Here is a 23,226-nt window from a genome sequence, read left to right on the forward strand (position 1 = left end):
ACCGATATCCACCACTTCCTCAGGAAGTTCATTTTACATACGAACCACCCTCTGAAAAATTTGCCTTTCATGACTTTTTAAAATCTCTCTCCTCTCACCTTAAAAATGTGCCTCCTTGTCATGAAATCCCCCAACCAAGGGAAAACGCTACGACCATTAACTCTAACTGTATCCCTCATTATTTTATGATCTTCTGTAAGATCATCTCTCAACTTCCCACGCTGCAGTGAAAGAAGTCCCAGTCTATCCAGCCTTTCTTCTTAACTCAAACCTTCCAAACCCAGCAACCACTATATTCTTAGCAGAACTAAAAGAAAAGGGTGGCTGAAGACAGCAAGAAATGGTGAGAGAAGTATTAATATCCGCAAAGGGGAAAATTATTTTTATGAGCAAATACTGAGACCAGCCACCACAAAATCAGCAGCATTTTTGTCACACAGCCAGCACCCAAACTGGTGTAATGATAACGATAGTCTCATGACCAAAACTCCTCCCCACTCTGAGCAAATTCCCTGAAGCAACTACTGCATTTGATTGTCATTTCTGCTATCAACTGTGAAAATGCTGCTTGGGTGCAACAAACAAAAGTATTCTAGGTTATCATATAGCTAAGCAATGAAGCAGTGTCTATGAACTCAGATCAAACTCAAATGTTTTACCAGAATGACTAATCGCAAACCACGATGTTATTTCACCTGACTGCGATACAAGGTAAGGTTCTGGTGTTTAAATTCTATTTAAAACCAATCAAGTTTCAATCTCTAAAACCAGAGACTTTAAAGCTACAAGTGTAATGTGGCATGTATCGATTTGATCAGTCTGTCTTCAAATGAAAATGCTGTACATTAGAACATACTGCATAAAGCGTGCAGACATATTAAGCTCTTGTCCTGTGACGAAGAACAGGAAGTGAAAAATGTGAATGTAATGAACTCCATTCGATCCTAAAATGCTTCACTCACAACGAATCTTAAAATGTTCCACATTAACTTGTCTTCCATAACTGTGCCAGAATTGTTAGAGATATAAGTAAACTTGGATATGAAGGAAACAAAGTTCAAAGAAATTTCACAAGTAGTGACAAGGATCAAAAATATACAAAAAAAGGCGTAGCATAGGAACACAGCTGGCACTTACACTGTCATATTTCTGAAGCATATACATTCAGCTGCCTGAAGATTATTATTTGGCTTCAAAACAGGATTTTTTTTAAAAAAGGTCATTGTTGAATGTACAAACATAATGCAGGCAGCAGCATTGTCTTTAACTGCTAAGTGTACTGTACTATAACTGAATGCAAAAAGAAAACAATGATTTTTCCATCCAGAAAGAACTGTATCAAATCACTGGTGGCCAGCTAGAACATTCTTTCAGTCATCAAAAACAATTTCAGCATGAAATCTTGGAGACCTTATCTGTCTCAGGATTTTATGCAGAACATGTTATAAATGCTGCAGCCTGAAAAGTTTTTCTCACCATCAAATCAGACTGGATTAGGGTTATCAATCAGTGGAAACTATCAACAACATGAATCGTTGAATCTGAAGGAAGGATTTCATTACCGAGCACTTCTCAATATTTCATGTGAGAACACAGCACTGCCTGAAATGGAATCGAAGTACAAAAGTATAACTTTCAACTGCCTTCATAGGCAGAGTGGATAGCAAGAGACTTTTTCTCATGGCAGAAATGTCTATCATGAGGGGGCATAATTTCAAGGTGATTGGAGGAAGGTTTAGGGGTGATGTCAGAGGTAGGTTGCTTCAGTTGTGATTTGTGTGTAAAGTGTTGGAAAAGGTTAAACATCTAGAGAGGAATATGATGATTAGGGATAGTCAAAATGGTTTTGTGAAGGGTAGGTCATGCCTCCCCAACCTTACTAAGTTCTTGGAGAAGGTGACCAGACAGGTGGATGAGGGTAAAGAGATTGATGTGGTGTATATGGATTTCAGTAAGGCATTTGATAAGGTTCCCCACTGTAAACTATTGCACAAAATACAGAGGCATGGGATTGAGGGTGATTTGAATCAGACATTGGCTGGCTGAAAGAAGACGCAGGGTGGTGGTTAATGGGAAATGTTCATCCTCGAGTTCTGTTACTAGTGGTGTCCCACAAGGATCGGTTTTGGGGTCACTGCTGTTTGTTATTTTGTTAAATGACCTATCCATGTTCCCCAGTGACCTATCACAATCAACCCCCATCTACATCTACCTATCACGTTCCCAGCTTCCTTCCCCCCCACCCACCTATTTGTGTCTCAGACCCCTTCCCCCTTCACATTCCTGACAAAGGGTTCCTTGATGTTACCTAACTTGCTGTTCTCTTCCAGCACCACAATTTTTAACTCTGTAGATCAGAGCTAAACGTGTTGTTTTTCCACATGCTATTCAGTAGATCGCTCATAAAGACTTTTCTTTTTCTGTGAATTTAAGTTCATGGCTGATGTCTTGAAGAACAGTTGTTCTGATGCCATGCAACTAAAGTGCGAGGTTACTAATAATTGCTAATGGAAATGGCATCCAGATTGCATAATTGGTGGAGAAAAGGAACAGCAGAAACAAAGGGGAGCTCAACAATAAATTTATCCTGGTTAGCAGATTTGGGTTAGAGTTGAGAGTGTGTTGCTAGAAAAGAACAATAGGTCAGGCAGCATCCAAGGAGCAGGAAAATTGATGTTCCGGGCCAGAGCCCTACATCAGGAATGAGGCTGGGAGCCTCAGGGGTGGAGAGATAAATGGGAGGGGAGGTGAGGCTGGTGAGAAGGTAGCTGAGAGTGCAATAGGTGGATGGAGGTAGGGATGAAGGTGATAGGTGGGAGAGGAGGGTGGAGCAGATAGGTGAGAAGGAAGACTGACAGGTGGGACAGGTTGTGAGGGCAGTGCTGAGCTGGAAGGTTGGAACTGGGGTTAAGATGGGGGATGGGGAAATGAGGAAACTGGTGAAGTCCAATTGATGCCATGTGGTTGGGAGGAAGAATGCTTTATCTTCCGCCTCAGGCCCCTGGCGGAAGATAAAGCATTCTTCCTCCCAGCCCCATTCCAGGTGAAGGCTTCTAGCCCGAAACATCGATTTTCCTGCTCCTTGGATGCTGCCTGATCTGCTGTGCTTTTCCAGCAACACACACTCAACTCTGATATCCAGCGCCTGAAGACTCACTGTCTCTCAGATTTAGCTCAGAGCAGAGTAATGGTCTGGGACAGACGGCTGGTGGAGTTCTACCCTGGCTCGAGATCATGACGATGATGGGTAGTGACCTGAACAAGGTGTACAGCAAGGGATGTATGCAATTGGGGATAGGAAGGTGGGGTTAGCTGGGATGGGGGTTGATGCAGGGGGATGAAAGGAACAGGTTACATTTGGCACAAGGAGGATGGAATGGATGGCAGAGGGAAGTATAGTTGCAATGAAACTAACAATTTCAATAGAAATACTTTGTGGGTCATAGGTTGGTTGGGTTGTAATCTTCAGCAGGAGTAGATCCAATAATATCTGCTGCCAGTCAAATTCGTCCTTGCTTGTTTTGTGACTATGATATTAAAGCACTCATCACTAAAAAAATAAACAGATGGCTAATGGAAAGAAAAATTAAGTTTAAATATGCATGCTGCACTGCTGAATTAATGCTTTGTATGGTTTTAGTAGCAAATTGTGGGGTGCTATTCATGCATGAAGTGTAGTCATATCATTCAAAAATGCATAACATTCAATTCAATTGATAGAAAGATGGTTTGTTGTGGAGGGATGATTTTGAAGACAAAACAATGTGGAATCCTTACAATAATGTCATTAATAACTATGGCCTGCACACTGACAACAGGTATTTTCATTTTAAAAAGATATGCTGCATATGGTGGTTGGATGTAGAATGTACGCAAATGTTTGGTGTGTAGAATTTACAGCAAAATTTCAGTTGATTACTTGGGCCAGATAAAGACAACCTAAATTATGGAGCTGAGTGCGACAAGATAATGCTAACTGGTTGTTTCCACAGAGCAGAAGATAAGCTGCAACAATAAACTTAAGAAAATCTTATCAGTGCAGTGCATAAAGCAGTGTAACTGACCCAATTTGGCACAAATAACAGCTATCTTATATTCTGCTTTCTCTCCAACATTGTTTCTAACATGTTTAAGCTTAAATGTTTAAGGTTCTTAGGAGCAAATGACAACGAGAGTTGGAAATTAATCTATTAGCGATTTGGAGATGGAGTTTGTAGTCTGCAATGTATTGACTGTGGCATTCCTTGGGGAGGGATTTTCTGAACTAACATCACACGAAAATGTTGAAGTAATCAATCACGTTAAAAGAATTTTACAGCCACCCAAAGAGAAAACTCACAAAAATTTATAATAAAATCATTTTTAGAAATAGTTATGTAAGGCAAATTAAGATAAGGACATACTAATATACACATGGCATGAAGGTGGAAGCTAAACCATTCTGAATTCTAGTTCATCAAATTTAAAATGTAGCTTAAAGTTTCCTTTTAGCAGCATCAAACAAATACAAACAATCTTTTCATTGCAAGCTTTATGATGTTACACCTGACGGAATAACTGTAATCTTTGTGTGTTTTCTCTTTGGATGGTATAATGGATTACGTGTACATGGGACAGCAGGGGGCATGTGGAATCATGGGAGGAGGTAGAGGGCATTAGCTGATTTGAATTGGGCATGGAGAATGTGTGGGGTCAGGGAGGAGTGAAGGATGAGGGCTGGAAGAATGTTTTATATTTTATTCATTTATTTTGATCTTTGGACACAATGCTGAAGGACCAAGACAAGTTTTCCATTCAGCCTGCCTCAGGAACTGGCAGCCTCCTCAGCCTGCCTCCCCACAAACATGAAATGGGAAATGCAGGCATCAATTTTCAAAGAAGTGGGATTTCAGGGCTAGGCCTCATTTACTTGTAGACTTAAATTTTGTCTTTACTATATCCTGCTGGAATCAATCATTCTTGCATCACAGAATAAACTTACACCTAAACACTATGATAACTTTAATCTTTCTTATTCACAGGCCTTTTACTGGAAATTTGATCAAACTTACAATACTTCTTTCAAATTCTGATTCCTTTATTTGCTGACATTGTTGAGACTGCTAACTTTCCAGTTATTCATTATTCAAAAAAATTTTGGTCTGTTTCCGAAGGGTTTTATGATGGTTTTTCTACCACTAAACTTATAATTCGAGGACTCCAGCACTCCAGTCATTACCTTGGGCATTTCAAATCCTTGGCATATGAATCTCCACATAAATCATAGCCTCTTGCCAAAACTTTTGCACAAATGTCTTGCTTTCTCTTGTAATGACTTATCACACACTTTATTTCTGTTAATCAAGGAGTTCATCAGGATACTGTTGTAAAATATTTCTTCTCACAGCATTGATATCTTCAAACAGACAAACAATCTTATGCAACATCTAAATAAGGATAATATGCAAGTCTTTTGCTAATGCTGAAAAGCCATGACACACTGAAATGTCATTTAGTGGAACACTGCAGTGGCTAGTCTTCATTCAAAGGACAGGAACAGCAATGGGCTACTGGCACTTTATGTTTTCCACGCTGAAACTTCAATTGTGCACACTAAATTTGATGTTGCAAATCATGAGCGATCTCTTTATTTACAAGAGAAGTTCCAATTTCTTTTAATCCCAGGCCTAAATATTTTACAGAGTTGATGTACTTATCCAACACACCATGAAATTATTGTTTCTCTATGCAATGTTCTACTGATAGTTTGGGGTCAGTCCTTCTAGCTTGCTTTGCAAAAGCTCTATCATTACTGCAACCTCAAGGTATCTTTGACTCCACGAGATATTAAATTTTGTCTGCTTTCTCAGCAACACGTAGGATTGAAAACTAAGTTTTATATATCACTATTGTCTTTGCAGAAATCTGCAAGCTCGAGGCTAAGATCCTGGATGGTTCATTTTACAACGTAATCTTTCCATTCAACTTACTGAATTTGCAACATGCTGAGCTATTACACAGGTGAACGTGGACTAATAGCTTTGGCTGTGAAGTATTGAATGTGTCCCAAACAGCTAGTATGCAACTTCCGTAATAATTTCCTATTAAATTGGCTTGAGCAATCATCAAACTGGCACTTGTGTACAGTACATTCTTACAGGCTGCATTCTGGTAGAATGGGGTGGGAACAAAGCAGGCCACACTATCCAAAGACTGTTGTCAGAAAGGAGCTCTTCCTAAACATTGCTCCTTTGTCAATCTTGCCCAGCCCTCTACAGCCCTTGCTGAGTTTGCTGCTGCATTGTTGCACCCCCCCCCCCCCAACATCTGCTGCTCCCCTTCACCATCATTATCAAAGAAGGAATAATTCACCTCCTCACTCAGAGACATATGGCCATTAGCAGATTCAAAGATAGAGTTGCTGAGGTCAGCTGGCCATGTTGCTGTATTCCTGCACATGAAGCCTCAATGCTCATAACAGACATGTCAGAAATTGGAATCCATATGGAGCTTTGAAGAGGTTTATTAATTTAATTACAAATGGTGTGAACATTATATGATAGGATACACGTTTTGTAGAAAGGTGCATTTAATGCACATCTCCAAGACCCTGAAACAATAGTGCAAGGCAGGCAAACAGTTTGACAATATTGTAAACATGAAGAAAATCAGATAAGTGAGAGCTTTAGACTAAATTCGTGTGAAACTGGACACCAAAGCTGATAATCGTTCTACTCAGCTCAAGTTTGTAGTTGGTGGCATTGGATGGAGTCAATGACAAGGAAGTAGAGAGTTTATGGCAAAACCCAAGTGGACAGCATCAGTCTTCGATAGTGGAGGAAGTTAATGATGCCAATGCCATTTGATGTCAAAGGCCGATAGTTAGATTCTCCCTTGTTGGAGATGGTCACCATTTGGCCTTTATTCTCATTCTTCTTTGGCAAGGAAGATTAGTGCCAGATGCAAATTGTCCATGAAGTTGACACATTGTGCAGAAAAACAATGCCCCATGGCCTGCAAAAACACTGATTAATGTTTAATTTTACAGACAAGGGGTAGGATGGAACAGAAGAAAAGCAGCTCAGATGCCTCCACAAGAGACCTGAAAGTCCGCATCTGAGGACTTCTGCATTGACGAAGTCATCGTTCCAAATTACAGTCTAACATTCTTAATGTGCAGATTATTGTGCAACGTGTGGAGTAATAACACTGAGTCACTCTTATTAAATAGCATCCAAATAACAACTGTAGTTACTTTAAGATACTCAAGTAAGCAAACTCAGAAGATATTGAGCTTGGGTTTCATGAAGTATCATAAAGATTTGCAGGACAATGTTGAATGGTGACTCATCAAAAATATTTCAATGTTGGTTAAGAATAAAGTCAGTGGTTACAATTGTTTATACACTTTGATTTGTTACATTATATTACTGTATTGTAATCACTTACTAGTAAAAATGTTACAAAGAGTGCAACATTTCACAACACAGTTGGCAGTTGAAGGATATGCAACATTTCAACAAGGAATTTGGACTTTGGATTTAGGACTGGGATCTGAAGTAATTTCTTCAGGGGGATGGGAATCTTTTAACTTCTCCACCCAACACAACTATGAAAGCTCAATTGTCGAGTACTGTACACTCACTCTTAGTTATATGCAGATATGCTACCCACAGATCAAAGTACTTGTGAGTTCAGCCCGAGTCTTTTTCCTGACTGACAGGTCCCAATGTGGTTTGCTTGTAATAGATAGGGGATTTTTATTATAGTGCTATCCATGTTATTGCGTTATCTTAGTGAATTCAGTGCTCCTATTCAGATAACAATGATTTGGTACATATTCAAACAGACTAATAGACCTTTGGACTCTAAAGATCAAGGTATGTGGGAGTGGGATGAAAAGTGAAAGTAAAATCAAACATGAACCACAATCTCACTGAATGATAGAGCAGGAATGCAAGATCTACTTCTACTCCTCATTTCAAGGTCATGATGTCAGATTATTCCCAGAGTAAAGAAACATATTTCTAAGTCCTATTCAATGCACATCTCTTTACTGCGGTTGAAAAATTAACCTGTTTCTGTTGCACACAGTAACATCACAATGGAGACATTTAGCCAACCACAGCAATAACACTTAACAAATAAATCCCTCATTTCAGCAATCATCTTCCTTGCTTCTTCAAAAATCAAATAATTGTAATATTAAATATCTGAAAAGTAACTTCTCACCAGAGCAAACTGCCCCAGAATAAACCAATGACTGTGAAATGGATCCAAGTTAGCTTGTGAAGCACAAACCTTTTCCTTGAAAGTAGATTTATTCATATGATGCAAAATAGATCTCTGCTTCCTTCCTGTCCCAAGTGATTTTCTTTCAAAACAAAATTAATCTGTTCTAACATGTTATGCTACACTGGAGACAGGTGGGACTTAAACCTGACCGAGAGGTAGGAGCACTACCACTGCATCAAATAACTCAATTTTATTAAGACACAGTCAACATGGATTTATGAAAAGTAAATTATTTATGCATGCTCAGTTCTTAATCAAACAAGACCACCAACCATGTATCTTCAACATAATCAACAAACTATTAATAATGTGCCCTCACTCTGATACTAGATACCCCAAATGAGCCCCTCACTCATTGCTGAAACCAGGCAGGAAAATGTGCAGCCTCTGGCTAATCAGTAACATTCCTGCAGCAACAAGAAGACTTCGAATTGCCTCAATTAGGACCACTTGCTGCATCTTTCCCCAACTCTTCCACTCACCACTTCCCTACTGCCACTACTTCCCCTTCTGCTCACCATCATCTTATCCACCGTCTCCCTCTGTTCTGCTCACTTTGTTTTGGCAGAACTTATAGCTACAATGAGAGGTTCAAATGAACATTTTAGTGAGGGGATTTAGTGGATAAGGTGGTTGGGGGTAGGTGAATTAGTGTTATGGTGAAGACCTTTTGGAGGCGTCAGTGCAGTTACAGGGCCTCACTGAGTTCGTTTAGTATTGTGATGTGCATTAACTGAAAGGAGAGGATTCTGGGTAATCCAAGATGGAGGACAGGAAAAATTTCTGGCTGTAAGAGCTGCTTTTTTTTGAGATATTTTAGGTGTTGGAGGTATTTCCTCAAATTCCAGGAACAGCAATTACTGTTTTATATGCTGTTGCATTGTTTTGGAACTTTGGGAAAAAAAAGTCAAAACAACAGCAGTTTAAAAGGGAGAAGAGCAAACAAAGGAAGCACATGGTGAGGACAGTGCAGGAGAGAGAGAGAGACAGACAGACAGACAGACAAAGAACCTGCATAGTTACCACCTTTGCTATTTGAATTGGTGTATCGCAGGACATCGGAGTGCATCTGGGAAAGTTAACAAACAGTGAAATTCACAACTAATCTTGGAGGAATCTGTTTGGGTGAAGTTCACAGCACAGAATCAGATAAGTTAATGGTTGTTTTAAGTGTGTCCAACAGAAAGGCTGCAGTAGTGAGTAGAGTGGAATCTTTCTTGATTATATGTTTTTGGAGATAAGTCTCATGATTAAACTTAAAAATATAAGCCATAGCTATTAATTTAACCTGGGGCAGTGTTTGTAGAGGAGTAAGACAGTGTTATTTTCTGGGTCTGTAGATTGTGAAGGAGCAAAAATGGCCTTTGCAGTGATGTGTACTTCTTGTCAGATGTGGGAGTTTAAACAGAGTTTAAGGGTTACTGCGGATTATTTCTGCCATAAATGCTGTTGGATGCGAATCTTATCAGATCGAGTGGATCGGTTGGAGAGACAGATAGAAGCGATGAGGAATTTGCAACAGCAACAGTATGTGATGGATGGCAGTTATAGGAAGGGGGGAAAGTCTCAGATACAGTCACAGATGGGTTAACACCAGGAAGGGTAAGAGAGGTAGGCAGCTAGTGCAGGAGTCTTTTGTGGATATATACATTTCAAACAGGTATGCTGTTTTGGAAAATATAGGGGGTGATGGATTCTCAGGGGAACGAAGCATGAACAGCCAAGTTTCTGGTGTTGAGACTGGCTCTAATGCAACGAGGGGTACGTCGGCTTTCAAGAGATCACTTGTGTTAGGGGATTCTGTAGTCAGAGGTACAGACAGACGTTTCTGTGGCCAGCAGAGAAAAGCAGAATGGTGTGTTGTTTCCCTGGTGCCAGGATCAAGGATGTCTCAGAGAGGGTGCAGAATGTTCTCACTGGGGAGAGGGGACAGCAGGAGGTCATTGTCCACATTGGAACCAACAACATTGGAAGGGAAAAGGTTGAGACTCTGAAGGGAGATTACAGAGAGTGAGGCAGAAATTTAAAAAGGAGGTCCTCAAGGGTAGTTATATCTGGATTACTCCCAGTGCGATGAGCTAGTGAGGGCAGGAATAGGAGGATAGAGCAGATGAATGCATGGCTGAGGAGCTGGTGTATGGGAGAAGGATTCACATTTTTGGATCATTGGAATCTCTTTTGGGGTAGAAGTGACCTGTACAAGAAGGACAGATTGCACCTAAATTGGAAGGGGACTAACATACAGGCAGGAAAATTCGCTAGAACTGCTTGGGAGGATTTAAACTAGTAAGGTGGGGGAGTGGGACCCAGGGAGATAGTGAGGAAAGAGATCGATCTGAGACGGGTACAGCCGAGAACAGAAGTGAGTCAAACAGTCAGGGCAGGCAGGGACAAAGTAGGACTAATAAATTAAACTGCACTTATTTCAATGCAAAGGGCCTAACAGGGAAGGCAGATGAACTCAGGGCATGGTTAGGAACATGGGACTGGGATATCATAGCAATTACGGAAATATGACTCAAGGATGGGCAGGATGGGTAGCTTAGTGTTCCAAAATACAATATTGTTTTTTTTGTCATTTTTATAAATGACTTAGACGCAGGCATAGGTGAATGGATTAGTAAATTTGCAGACGACACTAAAGTCGGTGGAGTAGTGGACAGTTTAGAAGAATGTTACAGGTTGCAGGGGGACTTGGATAAACTGCAGAATTGGGCTGAGAGGTGGCAAATGGAGTTTAGTGTAGCTAAATGTGAGGTGATGCACTTTGGGAAGAATAACAGGAAGGCAGAGTACTGGGTCAATGGAAAGATTCTTGGTAGTGTGGATGTGCAGAGGGATTTTGGACTCCATGTACATAGATCCCTGAAAGTTCCCACCCAGGTGGATAGTGCTGTTAAGAAGCCATATGGTGTGTTAGGTTTCATTGGTAGAGGGATTGAGTTCCGGAGCCACAATATCATGCTGCAACTATACAAAACACTGGTGCTGCCACACTTGGAATATTGTGTACAGTTCTGGTCCCCATATTTCGGAAAGCATGTGGAAGCATTGGAAAAGGTGCAGAGGAGATTTATCAGGATGTTGCCTGGTCTGGAGGGAAGATCTTATGAGGAAAGGCTGAGAGACTTGAACCTGTTCTCATTGGCAAGAAGGCTAAGAGGGGATTTGATAGAGACATACAAGATGATCAGAGGATTAGATAGGGTAGACAGTGAAAGTCTTTTTCCTAGGATGATGACGTCATGTACGAGGGGGCATAACTACAAATTGAGGGGTGATAGATTTAAGACAGATGCCAGAGGCAGGTTCTTTACGTAGAGAGTGGTAAGGGCAGGGAATGCCCTACCTGCTGATGTAGTCAACTCAGTCACATTAGGGAGATTTAAACAATCCTTAGATAAGCACGTGGATGATTTTGGAATAGTGTAGGGGGACGAGCTGAGAATACTTCACAGGTTGGCGCAACATTGAGGGCCGAAGGGCCTGTTCTGCGCTGTATTGTTCTATGTTCCAAATGCTACAGGAAGGATAGAAAGGGAGGCAAGAGAGGAGGGGGAGTAGTGTTTTTGATAAGGGATAGCATTACAGCTGAGCTGAGGGAGGATATTCCTGGAAATACATCCAGGAAAGTTATTTGGGTGCAACTGAGAAGTAAGAAAGGGATGATCACTTTATTAGGATTGTATTATAGACCCCCCAATAGTCAGAGGGAAATTGAGAAACAAACTTGTAAGGAGATCACAGCTATCTGTAAGAATAATAGGGTAGTTATGGTAGGGGATTTTAACTTTCTAAACATTGACTGGGACTGCCATAGTGTTAAAGGTTTAGATGGATAGGAATTTCTTAAGTGTGTACAAGACAATTTTCTGATTCGGTATGTGGATGTACCAACTATAGAAGGTGTGAAACTTGACCTACTCTTGGGAAATAAGGCAGGGCAGGTGACTGAGGTGTCAGTGGGGGAGCACTTTGGGGCCAGCGACCATAATTCTACTTGTTTTAAAATAGTGATGGAAAAGGATAGACCAGACCTAAAAGTTGAAATTCTAAATTGGACAAAGGCCAATTTTGACGGTATTAGGCAAGAACTTTCGAAATACTGGATTAGTGGTGCTGGAAGAGCACAGCAGTTCAGGGAGCATCCAACGAGCAGCGAAATCAACGTTTCGGGCAAAAGCCCTTCATCAGGAATAAAGGCAGTGAGCCTGAAGCATGGAGAGATAAGCTAGAGGAGGATGGGGGTGGGGAGAGAGTAGCATAGAGTACAATGGGTGAGTGGGGGAGGAGATGAAGGTGATAGGTCAAGGAGGAGAGGGTGGAGTGGATAGGTGGAAAAGAAGATAGGCAGGTCGGACAAGTCAAGGAGACAGTAACTGAGCTGGAAGTTTGAAACTAGGATGAGGTGGGGGAAGGGGAAATGAGGAAGCTGTTGAAGTCCACATTGATGTCCTGGGGTTGAAGTGTTCCGAGGCGGAAGATGAGGCGTTCTTCCTCCAGGCGTCTGGTGGTGAGGGAGCGGCGGTGAAGGAGGCCCAGGACCTCCATGTCCTCGGCAGAGTGGGAGGGGGAGTTGAAATGTTGGGCCACGGGGCGGTTTGGTTGATTGGTGCGGGTGTCTCGGAGATGTTCCCTAAAGCGCTCTGCGAGGAGGCGCCCAGTTCGAAAGCTGATTGGAGGCAGATATTCGCAGGTAAAGGGATGGCTGGAAAATAGGACGCCTTCAGAAATGAGATAACAAGAATCCAGAGAAAGTATATTCCTGTCAGAGTGAAAGGGAAGGCTGGTAGGTATAGGGAATGCTGGATGACTAAAGAAATTGAGGGTTTGGTTAAGAAAACGAAGGAAGTATATGTCAGGTATAGACAGGAGAGATTGAGTGAATCCTTAGAAGAGTACAAAGGAAGTAGGAGTATACTTAAGAGGGCAATCAGGAGGGCAAAACGGGGACATGAGATAGCTTTGGCAAATAGAATTAAGGAGAATCCAAAGGGTTTTTACAAATATATTAAGGACAAAAGGGTAACTAGGGAGAGAATAGGACCCCTCTAAGATCAGCAAGGCGGCCTTTGTGTGGAGCCGCAGTAAATGGGGGAGATACTAAATGAATATTTTGCATCGGTATTTACTGTGGAAAAGGTTATGGAAGATATAGACTGTAGGGAAATAGATGGTGACATCTTGCAAAATGTCCAGATTACAGAAAAGGGTGTGCTGGATGTCTTGAAACAGTTAAAGGTGGATAAATCCCCAGGACCTAATCAGGTGTACCCGAGAACTCTGTGGGAAGCTAGAGAAGTGATTGCTGGGCCTCTTGTTGAGATATTTGTATCATCGATAGTCACAGGTGAGGTGCCGGAAGACTGAAGGTTGGCAAACGTGGTGCCACTGTTTAAGAAGGGCGGTAAAGACAAGCCAGGAAACTAGAGACCGGTGAGCCTGACCTCTGTGGTGGGCAAATTGTTGGAGGGAATCCTGAGGGACAGGATGTACATGTATTTGGAAAGGCAAGGATTGATTCGGGATAGTCAATATGGCTTTGTGCGTGGGAAATCATGTCTCACATACTTGATTGAATTTTTTGAAGAAGTAACAAAGAGGATTGATGAGGGCAGAGCGTTAGATGTGATCTCTATGGACTTCATTAAGGCGTACAACAAGGTTCCCCATGGGAGACTGATTAGCAGGCTAGATCTCACGGAATACAGGAGAAACTAGTCATTTGGAAACAGAACTGGCTCCAAGGTAGAAGACAGAGGGTGGTGGTGGAGGGCTGTTTTTCAGACTGGAGGCCAGTGACCAGTGGAGTGCCACAAGGATCGGTGCTGGGCCATCTATGTTTTGTCATTTACATAAATGATTTGGAAATCTTTTCTGAAGAGGTATAAAGCATAAGAGGTATAGTTAGTAAGTTTGCAGATGACACCAAAATTGGAAGTGTAGTGGACAGCTAAGAGGGTTACCTCAGATTACAACAGGATCTAGACCAGATGGGCCAATGGGCTGAGAAGTGGTAGATGGAGTTTAATACAGATAAATGCGAGGTGCTGCATTTTGGGAAAGCAAATCTTAGCAGGACTTATACACTTAATGGTAAGGTCCTAGGGAGTGTTGCTGAACAAAGAGACCTTGGAGTGCAGGTTCATAGCTCCTTGAAAGTGGAGTTGCAGGTAGATAGGATAGTGAAGAAGGCATTTGGTATGCTTTCCTTTATTGGTCAGAGTATTGAGTACAAGAGTTGGGAGGTCATGTTGCGGCTGTGCAGGACATTGGTTAGGCCACTGTTGGAACATTGCGTGCAATTCTGGTCTCCTTCCTATCGGAAAGATGTTGTGAAAGTTGTAAGGGTTCAGAAAAGATTTTCTAGGATGTTGCCAGGGTTGGAGGATCTGAGCTACAGGGAGAGGCTGAACAGGCTGGGGCTGTTTTCCCTGGAGCATTGGAGGCTGAGGGATGACCTTATAGAAGTTTACAAAATTATGAGTGGCACGGATCAGGTAAATAGACAAAGTCTTTTCCCTTGGTTGTGGGAGTCCAGAACTAGAGGGCATAGGTTTAAGATGAGAGGGGAAAGATATAAAAGGGACCTAAGGGCCAACTTTTTCACGCAGAGGGTGGTACGTATATGGAATGAGATGTGGTGGAGACGAGTACAATTGCAACACTTAAGAGGCATTTGGATAGGTATATGAATAGGAAGGGTTTGAAGGGATATGGGCGGGGTGCTGGCAGGTGGGACTAGATTGGGTTGGGATATCTGGTCGGCATGGACAGGTTGGACCAAACGGTCAATTTCCATACTGTACAGCTCTATGACTACATTTAACAATTTTAATAAATTGTTGTGACTAACTGGAAGATACTGGTCATCTAGGTATTTTGCAAACCCCTCAATTTTCTCATGTGTTTTCCTGACAATTAAGTTGTTCGATAATTTAACCTGCGAATTATGCTACACAGGGGCGGCAATATTTTTCCCTAAACCTATGTTTTCTAGAGTATGTTTTTTGGCAGCATTGAATTGCAGGAATCTTGCAACATTTGCCTAAGCTAAAAATCAGGAAAGTGATACAATACTTGATATGTACTCTTTGCTGAGATCAGATAACTCAACACAATACCCAATATCATAGTTTTGGACAGGATTACAGCATGTGATTCGTTAGATTTTCTACAACAAAAGTTAGCTTTAACAGTAGTTCACACCTAACTCAAAATCCAAAATTTTAATTATCTAATCATGCTGCACTTAATGACAAATACTAACTCCATTCTGATTATTTACAGCTAAAAGAAGAAAAGTAGGCTTCTCAATTACAACATGGTCTACTTAATCTCCAACATGAGCAAATTTGGAATGAAATGGTGCTTTGGGTTAATTCTTTTATCAGCTATCTTCATATTTGTAGAAATTATCAAACATCCAAATTGCTTTAAGAATTATATTGTGCAAAGGAACAGCACCGACGTGGTTTTGCATAGCTGTAGTAGATACTGTCCTGCAATAATAAATGGTGATGAGGAAGCATGCCAACTTGGAAACCATTGCCAAAAGCAGGATGAGCCAGAAACATTTCACATTCAAGACCCAGTCAACTGCATCAGATTCAAAGAAGAATACCACTTCATAACAGGTTCACTGTCAGAAGAAGAAGCCAGCTATCCCTTGGCTTATATTATCACAATTCACAAAGAGTTTGAAATGTTTGTAAAACTTCTGCGAGCAATTTATAACCCAGACAATGTTTATTGCATTCATGTTGACCAAAAGTCACCAGAAGATTACAAAAGAAAAGTGAAGAAATTGACTGACTGCTTTGAAAATATCTTTGTAACTTCAAAAATGGAACATGTTGTTTATGCTGGTTTTTCACGCCTGCAAGCAGACATAAATTGTATGAAAGATCTTGTTACCTCAAAGGTTAAGTGGAAGCATGTCATCAATCTCTGTGGACAAGATTTCCCAATTAAAACAAACAGGGAAATCATTTTGCACATTAAAAGTAAATGGCAGGGCAAGAATATTACACCAGGAATACAACAACCACCAAATATGAAATACAGGACAGAGTACAGCTACAAAGAGCACATCAATAATGCTGAAGCTTATGTTTATCGACTTAACAAAAAGAAAGCCAAATTACCTCTGGATATCTCTATTTATTTTGGAACGGCATACTATGCACTCACAAGAAACTTTGTGCAATTCATATTGGAAGACGCACGTGCCAAAGCTCTTCTCGAGTGGTCGCGGGATACATACAGCCCTGATGAGCATTTCTGGGTGACAATGAATCGTTTAAAGGGTGAGCTCGAAAAAGGTCAATGAGGTTATTTGCTGGTTAGACACAGGTGAAAGGTTTTTCATGGTTAATGGAGTTGAATAGGATCGGGTTGGTTTCAGAAACAAACACTGCAGGCTCCATTTCATAGTATGAAAAAAATCAAGAAGGATAGCATGCCCAGTTCACAGTCTGTGTGTTCAGTCTGTAATGGGGGGGGGCACATTGTTCTCTGGTCTGTATAAAGGTGACTAGGCAAATTGGTCATGGAACAAAATGATACAAATCAACACAAATAAATAAATAAAATGTACAGAACAAGATGCCCAGAGATGTATTTCCAAATTTAAACTGGAAAGAAAATGCTGTGCATTGTGGTTTTACTCGCATATACATTATAAAACTTGTAACATAACTAAATTATGTGTACACTATGTGCTCAAAGTGAACAGGTGCTCTTTTTTTCAGAAGACACCCTCAAGTAGATGAATACTGAAGAATTTTTAAAAATATATTTCCTACATTCTCTGATATATCAACCTGTAGCTTGTATTATTCTAAGAACAATTTTGGCATTCATTTTATTTGGAGTTATTTTAGTCAATGCAAGAAACTGTAAATATGGCTTATCATTTACATAATGATATGAGCACCAATTGTCACAAGAGCATCGATGACCATAAAATATGCCATTGAAATCCACGATATTTCAGCTACATAAATTCCAAATGAGCATGGTCAAATTCATTGATTTAGAATTTAATTGAAATACTCCATAACTGGTTCAATAATTCAAAAGGTAAAATTGAGATTAATTCTGAAGTGGTAATCACAAAAAGTCACAACTTTGAATTATTTGGATTTTTTTTAAGGACTGTAGTAATAATGATTTTTTAAAGCAACCCATGTGAGTCGACTTTTTGCACTTTTGGACTTGATAGCTATCCCATTTTTGTGATCAGCAGAAAGTAGCACCAAACACTATAACCTCCCACCAGTATCAATAAGTGTCTCTCCAAGTTCTATCAACGAATGAGTTGAAATTTGAACCCTAGCCTGGTCTCTGGAATAGTAGCACAATAACATGCTTACTATATCATTGAAACTATGAGAAATGTAGTCAATCAGGATTCAAACTTACGTAGAGAAACACCAAAAGATTTCAAATCCATTACCTTAACCACTCATTCACAGCTACATGTCTTATTTAAATTCCACCATGATGGGTTTCAAACACACATTCCCAATGCCTGGTCACTTGCAATTGAAACTGACAGTCCTTTAAAAGGGACTCCATGGCTGAAACAAAAACTTCAAAGGAAATTAAATTAAAATGTCATTCCTGAAGCTAGTGATGATCTCCAGCTACTGCATCAACTCTGATCACAGAAGGTTTCGACTACAATGACAACACCATGTGCTCCCTCTCCAAAGCCAACCTGGGCATACATGTAACCATAACAAAAGGGAGATAAGTCAGGTCATGCTGAAACAATTACCTAATGAGTATCCATGACTTGCAACCACTTAACCTTAATTTATACAACTCATTACCCTCTCCCCCAGTCCCCACATCCAACAGCCCCAATAAGTTAGGAATAAATGTTCTCTTCAAGTTGTTCAGACATTTTAAGGTAGTATGGTACTGTATATAAGAAAATGTTTATCATTCATTTCTCTTTCCAGATGCACCTGGTGCAACCCCAGACTGTACATGGGAAGGCAATGTAAGGGCAATAAAATGGGCACCCAATGCAGGACCATCACCTGTTAACTGTAATGGTAAGCAGTAGAGAATATTTAATCCTACAGTTGAGGATCCTTCACCCTCACTGAACTGTATTTTAATAATGCAAACATACTCAAAATAAAAATCAATAAGTGGCTCCTGCAACAGAAAACTCAGTTTTCCCTAAGGCACGGAGTTACCAATTTTGGTGCCCCAGTCACACGCCAGAGACCTGGGTTCAATTCCCGCCTCAGGCGACTGACTGCGTTGAGTTTGCACATTCTCCCCGTGTCTGCGTGGGTTTCCTCCGGGTGCTCCGGTTTCCTCCACAGATCTATGATGTGCAGTTTAGGTGAATTGGCCACGCTAAATTGCCTGTACTGTTAGGTGCAGGGTAAATGTAGGGGAATGGGTCTGGGTGGGTTGTGCTTCAGCGGGTTGGTTGGGCCGAAGGACCTGTTTCCACACTGTAAGTAATCTAAAAAAACCTCCAAAAGCAGAGGTTAATGTTCTGGAGCGCAGGGTTTGAAACCCATTATTGCAGAATCGGAAATCTTCAGCTATTGGAGATCACTTAACCACTGCTGATTGTCATAAATATTGATCTGGTTCATTAATTCCTTTAGTGAAGGAGGTTTCCTGGCCTAACCTCATCGAACAGTGCAATCCACAGTAGCTCAGTGGTTAGCACTGCTGCCTCACAGCGCCAGAGATCAGAGTTCTATTCCAGCCTCAGGCAACTGTCTGCGTGAAGTTTGCACATTCTCCCAGTATCTCTGTGGGTTTCCTCAGGGTGCTCTAGTTTCCTCCCACAGTCCAAAGTTGTGCAGTTTAGATAAACTGGTCATGCTAAATTGCCTACAGTGTTCTGGAATGTGTAGGTTAGGTACGTTAGTCAGGGGAAATGTAGAATAGTAGAGTAGGGGAATGAGTCTGGGTGGGTTACTCCTTGGAGGGCTGGTGTGGACTTCTTAGGTTGAATGGCCTGTTTCCACACTGTAGGGATTCTATGACTCTAACCTACATGTGACTCCACACCCACTGCAATGTGTTTGGTTCTTAACTGCCCTGTGAACAATTAAGGATGGGCAATAAACACAGGCTTCCAGTGTGTTGTATATTTTCTCCGTGTCTGCGTGGGTTTCCTCAGACAGTCTAAAGATGTGCAGGTTAGGTAGATTAGCCATGGAAAATGCAGGGTAGCAGTGTGGGCCTGAGTGGGATGCTCTTCAGAGGGTCAGTGTGGACTAGATGGATCAAATGGCCTGCTTCCACATTGTCAGGGTTCTAGCCAGAGACATCCAAATCTCGTTAATGAACTAATTTTAAAAAGGTATTTTCCAACCCCTTTTTTTTGGCTTTAGCAAACTTATTAAGTGGAATGTGGCCTGTGGCCAGCCATGGCTCTTTTAAAGTCCTAATTTCTCCCCTCTTTGGCAAACAGCATTGGCTCGTAATGAGGACAAGAGTTCCACCCTTGGTAACTCGGGCAAATAAAAGTAGAGGCAGTGGATATCAAGCTACATGATGATTTGATCGTATTACAACAAACATATATTGCAGTTTAAAACAAAAACACAGCATCTCAACGTGATCTTGATGACTGTCCCGATCAATGAACTAAAAATACGACATGAAAAATACGGCTTTTGCCCGAAACGTCGATTTCGCTGCTCGTTGGATGCTGCCTGAACTGCTGTGCTCTTCCAGCACCATTAATCCAGTATTTGGTTTTCAGCATCTGCAGTCATTGTTTTTACCTTAAAAATACGACATACCAGGCTTGAATGCCAACAGACCAATCCCATTTTGCATCACAGCTGCTAAACCAATTGAAGCAAATTGACAGAGCATATTGTGCAACATTCTCTCTGATGCAGGAGAACTGTAGCTAGAAATAAGGCATTACACATGGGTTTACACAAAACTCAAGATACCAGTTTCAAATCATTACCTTTGTTATAATGTGTTCATGTCAGTATTTTAATAACAGATGCTTTTATTTTCCAGGACATTACGTCCACGACATTTGTGTGTATGGCCTCAAAGATTTAAAATGGATTGTTGAACAACAAGATATGTTTGCCAATAAATTTGAAATGTCGTCCCCTCTGACTGTTAAGTGTATCGAGAAATGGCATAGGAATCGCACACTTAGCCAAGCTTCAGGAACTATACAGCCACACTGGTACCTCAAGGATTAAGAATATTTTGATATGAGGATTAAGATTTAAGCAAGAAGGAAGATTTGACTAAAAGCAGTTAATATAATTCTAAATTAATCTCGGAATTCTGGAACTGGTTCTCTGGTGATACCACAAGCTTTTAGATTGCTAAAGAATTTTAGGAGATAGTTGTTGATGTACATGGGTGCAATGAAGAATAAACAAAACTGGATGAACGACTATTTAATTCCTAATGAATCACTTGATTGACAACTGCACTGCACCAGTATGAAACAACTAATTTAATTTATTTTGTCATATGTTTGAGATAGTTGCCTTTCCAGTCTACTTGAAGACAGCTTAGCCATTTCTCAAACTAGGGGCTAGTGTTACTGAAAAACAGGACACTCATTTAAAATTGAGATGCCAAAAAAATGCCTGCTCCCAGAGGGTGGTCAAATCTGAAATTCTCGATGCCAAAGAATTGTGGAGGCTAAATCATTGAAAATATTTAAAGAGAATGTAGGTAGACTTTTGAATTAGAAGAGTGAAAAGCTATGAAGAGCGAAAAGCTATGAAGAGCTGACACAAAAGAGGAATTGAGGTCTCAGGCAGAAAGACATGACTTTACAGAATGGTGGGGCAGGTGTGAGAGCTGAATTGCCTACTCCTGATGCTATTTTGTATGTTTGTATATGCTGATGAAAGATTAGATTAGCTAGTGTCGTTTTCTTTCATGCAACAAAGGTTGAGACAGGACCTAACTGAACTGTGTAAGATAACGAGGGGAACAGATATTTTGGGGGATAGAAACACACTTTTTCCATTAGAACAGTTTGTCAATAACCAAGGGCCAAAGACTTAAGGCAGGAGGTAAAGGCTAAGAAAGGAGTTGAGAAAAAACGTTTTGACCCAGAGGGTGGAGGATGTCTGGAACTAATTGCCTGGAGTCAGAACATTTTAACTTTGGAGTTATATTTAGATATTCACTTGTGTTGTAATAGCCTCCATAACTATGGAGAAAAGCTGGAAAAAAGACCTAGCGTAGTCAGATCTTTGCTGACGGGTGCAGACATGATAGGCCAAATAACTGCCTCCTGAGCTGTAAATGTGTATGAGGCTAAATCTTGTAATCAAAAATACATGCACTCTCTACCTCAAATTACCATGGAAAAGCAATCTTTGTCAACTTTAAGATAGTTTCTGTAATACAGGCAAGCCATTATTTTCTGTTTTATAAGAATGTCATCATGTACTTTGAATCAAGTATGGGATAGGATTTATGAACATCTGGATAGGAATAAATGTGATCAAGGATAGTCAGCATGGTTTTGTGAAGGGCAGGTCGTGCCTTACAAACCTTATTGAATTCTTTGAGAAGGTGACCAAGGAAGTGGACGAGGGTAAAGCAGTAGATGTGGTGTATATGGATTTTAGCAAGGCGTTTGATAAGGTACCCCATGGCAGGCTAATGCAAAAACTACGGAGGTATGGCATTGAGGGTGCATTAGAGGTTTGGATTAGGAATTGGATGGCTGGAAGGAGACAGAGGGTAGTAGTTGATGGTATAGGAGCGCAGTTACTAGCGGTGTTCCACAAGGATCTGTTTTGGGACCATTGCTGTTCGTCATTTTTATAAATGACCTGGAGGAGGGGCTTGAAGGCTGGGTGAGCAAGTTTGCGGATGACACGAAAGTCGGTGGAGTTGTGGACAGCGAATAAGGATGTGGCAGGTGACAGCGCGATATAGATAAGTTGCAGAGCTGGGCAGTAAGGTGGCAAATGGAATTCAATGTAGCTAAGTGTGAAGTCATTCACTTTGGTAGGAGTAACAAGAAGATGGATTACTGGGCTAATGGTAGACTACGTGGTAGTGTGGATGAGCAGAGGGATCTTGGTGTCCATGTATACAGATCTTTGAAAGTTGCCACCCAGGTAAATAGTGCGGTGAAGAAGGCATATGGCGTACTGGGCTTTATTGGTAGATGAATTGAGTTCCAGAGTCCTGAGGTCATGTTGCAGTTGTATAAGACTCTGGTGCGGCCTCATCTGGAGTATTGTGTGCAGTTTTGGTCGCCATACTATAGGAAGGATGTGGAGGCATTGGAACGAGTGCAGAGGAGGTTTACCAGGATGTTGCCTGGTTTGGTAGGAAGATCATATGAGGAAAGGCTGAGGTGCTTGGGGCTTTTCTCATTGGAGAAAAGAAGGTTTAGGGGAGATTTGATAGAGGTGTACAAGATGATTAGGGGTTTAGATAGGGTTGACAGTGAGAACCTTTTTCCGTGTATGGTGTCAGCTGTTACTAGGGGACACAGCTTTAAATTAAGGGGTGGTAGGTATAGGACAGATGTTAGGGGTAGATCTTTTACTCAGTGGGTTGTGAGTTCATGGAATGCCCTGCCAGTAGCAGTGGTGGACTCTCCCTCTTTATGGTCATTTAAGCGGGCATTGGACAAGCATATGGATGTTATTGGGCTAGTGTAGGTTAGGTAGGCTTTGGTCGGCGCAACATCGAGGGCCAAAGGGCCTGTACTGTGCTGTATTTTTCTATGTTCTAATACTCATCTATATGTGTGACTTTAATAAAATTGTATTTAAAAATTGATTGTACAGAAAATTAAACTCTCTGTAATGGTAATGTTAAATCTCCAATTGCTAAATGTCAATGCTGAGTTGATAATAAAGTAATTACAGAGTTCTATGAAAAAAGATTTCCAGAATTCCTTAATTCTATGTCTGGTTTCAGCTTATGTTATTTGAATTCTGATTT

General features: G+C 40.9%; 2 protein-coding genes across 2 annotated transcripts in view; one reads left to right on the plus strand and one right to left on the minus strand.

The window, feature by feature from the left end:
- The window catches only part of rtf2 (replication termination factor 2), a 157,097-nt gene that overhangs the window by 59,559 nt on the left and 74,312 nt on the right, over positions 1-23,226 (minus strand). The window lies entirely within an intron of this gene.
- On the plus strand, positions 514-23,165 carry gcnt7 (glucosaminyl (N-acetyl) transferase family member 7). The gene is made up of 5 exons (XM_072556826.1): positions 514-711; positions 5,901-6,000; positions 15,565-16,583; positions 18,246-18,341; positions 20,299-23,165. The coding sequence occupies exons 3-5, from the start codon at positions 15,599-15,601 to the stop codon at positions 20,490-20,492; spliced, it is 1,275 nt and encodes a 424-aa protein (XP_072412927.1). The 5' UTR covers positions 514-711; positions 5,901-6,000; positions 15,565-15,598; the 3' UTR covers positions 20,493-23,165.

This window comes from Chiloscyllium punctatum, chromosome 37, assembly GCF_047496795.1.
Source record: "Chiloscyllium punctatum isolate Juve2018m chromosome 37, sChiPun1.3, whole genome shotgun sequence".
Taxonomy (NCBI): domain Eukaryota; kingdom Metazoa; phylum Chordata; class Chondrichthyes; order Orectolobiformes; family Hemiscylliidae; genus Chiloscyllium; species Chiloscyllium punctatum.

What these genes read in the sequence shown, in the direction of transcription:
- gcnt7 (XM_072556826.1), top strand. Translation starts at nt 15,599, where the DNA reads ATGGTCTACTTAATCTCCAACATGAGCAAATTTGGAATGAAATGGTGC. An exon ending in GACAATGAATCGTTTAAAGG is followed by an intron (nt 16,584 to 18,245) that starts GTGAGCTCGAAA and finishes TTCTCTTTCCAG; the next exon opens with ATGCACCTGGTGCAACCCCA. An exon ending in ATCACCTGTTAACTGTAATG is followed by an intron (nt 18,342 to 20,298) that starts GTAAGCAGTAGA and finishes TTTATTTTCCAG; the next exon opens with GACATTACGTCCACGACATT.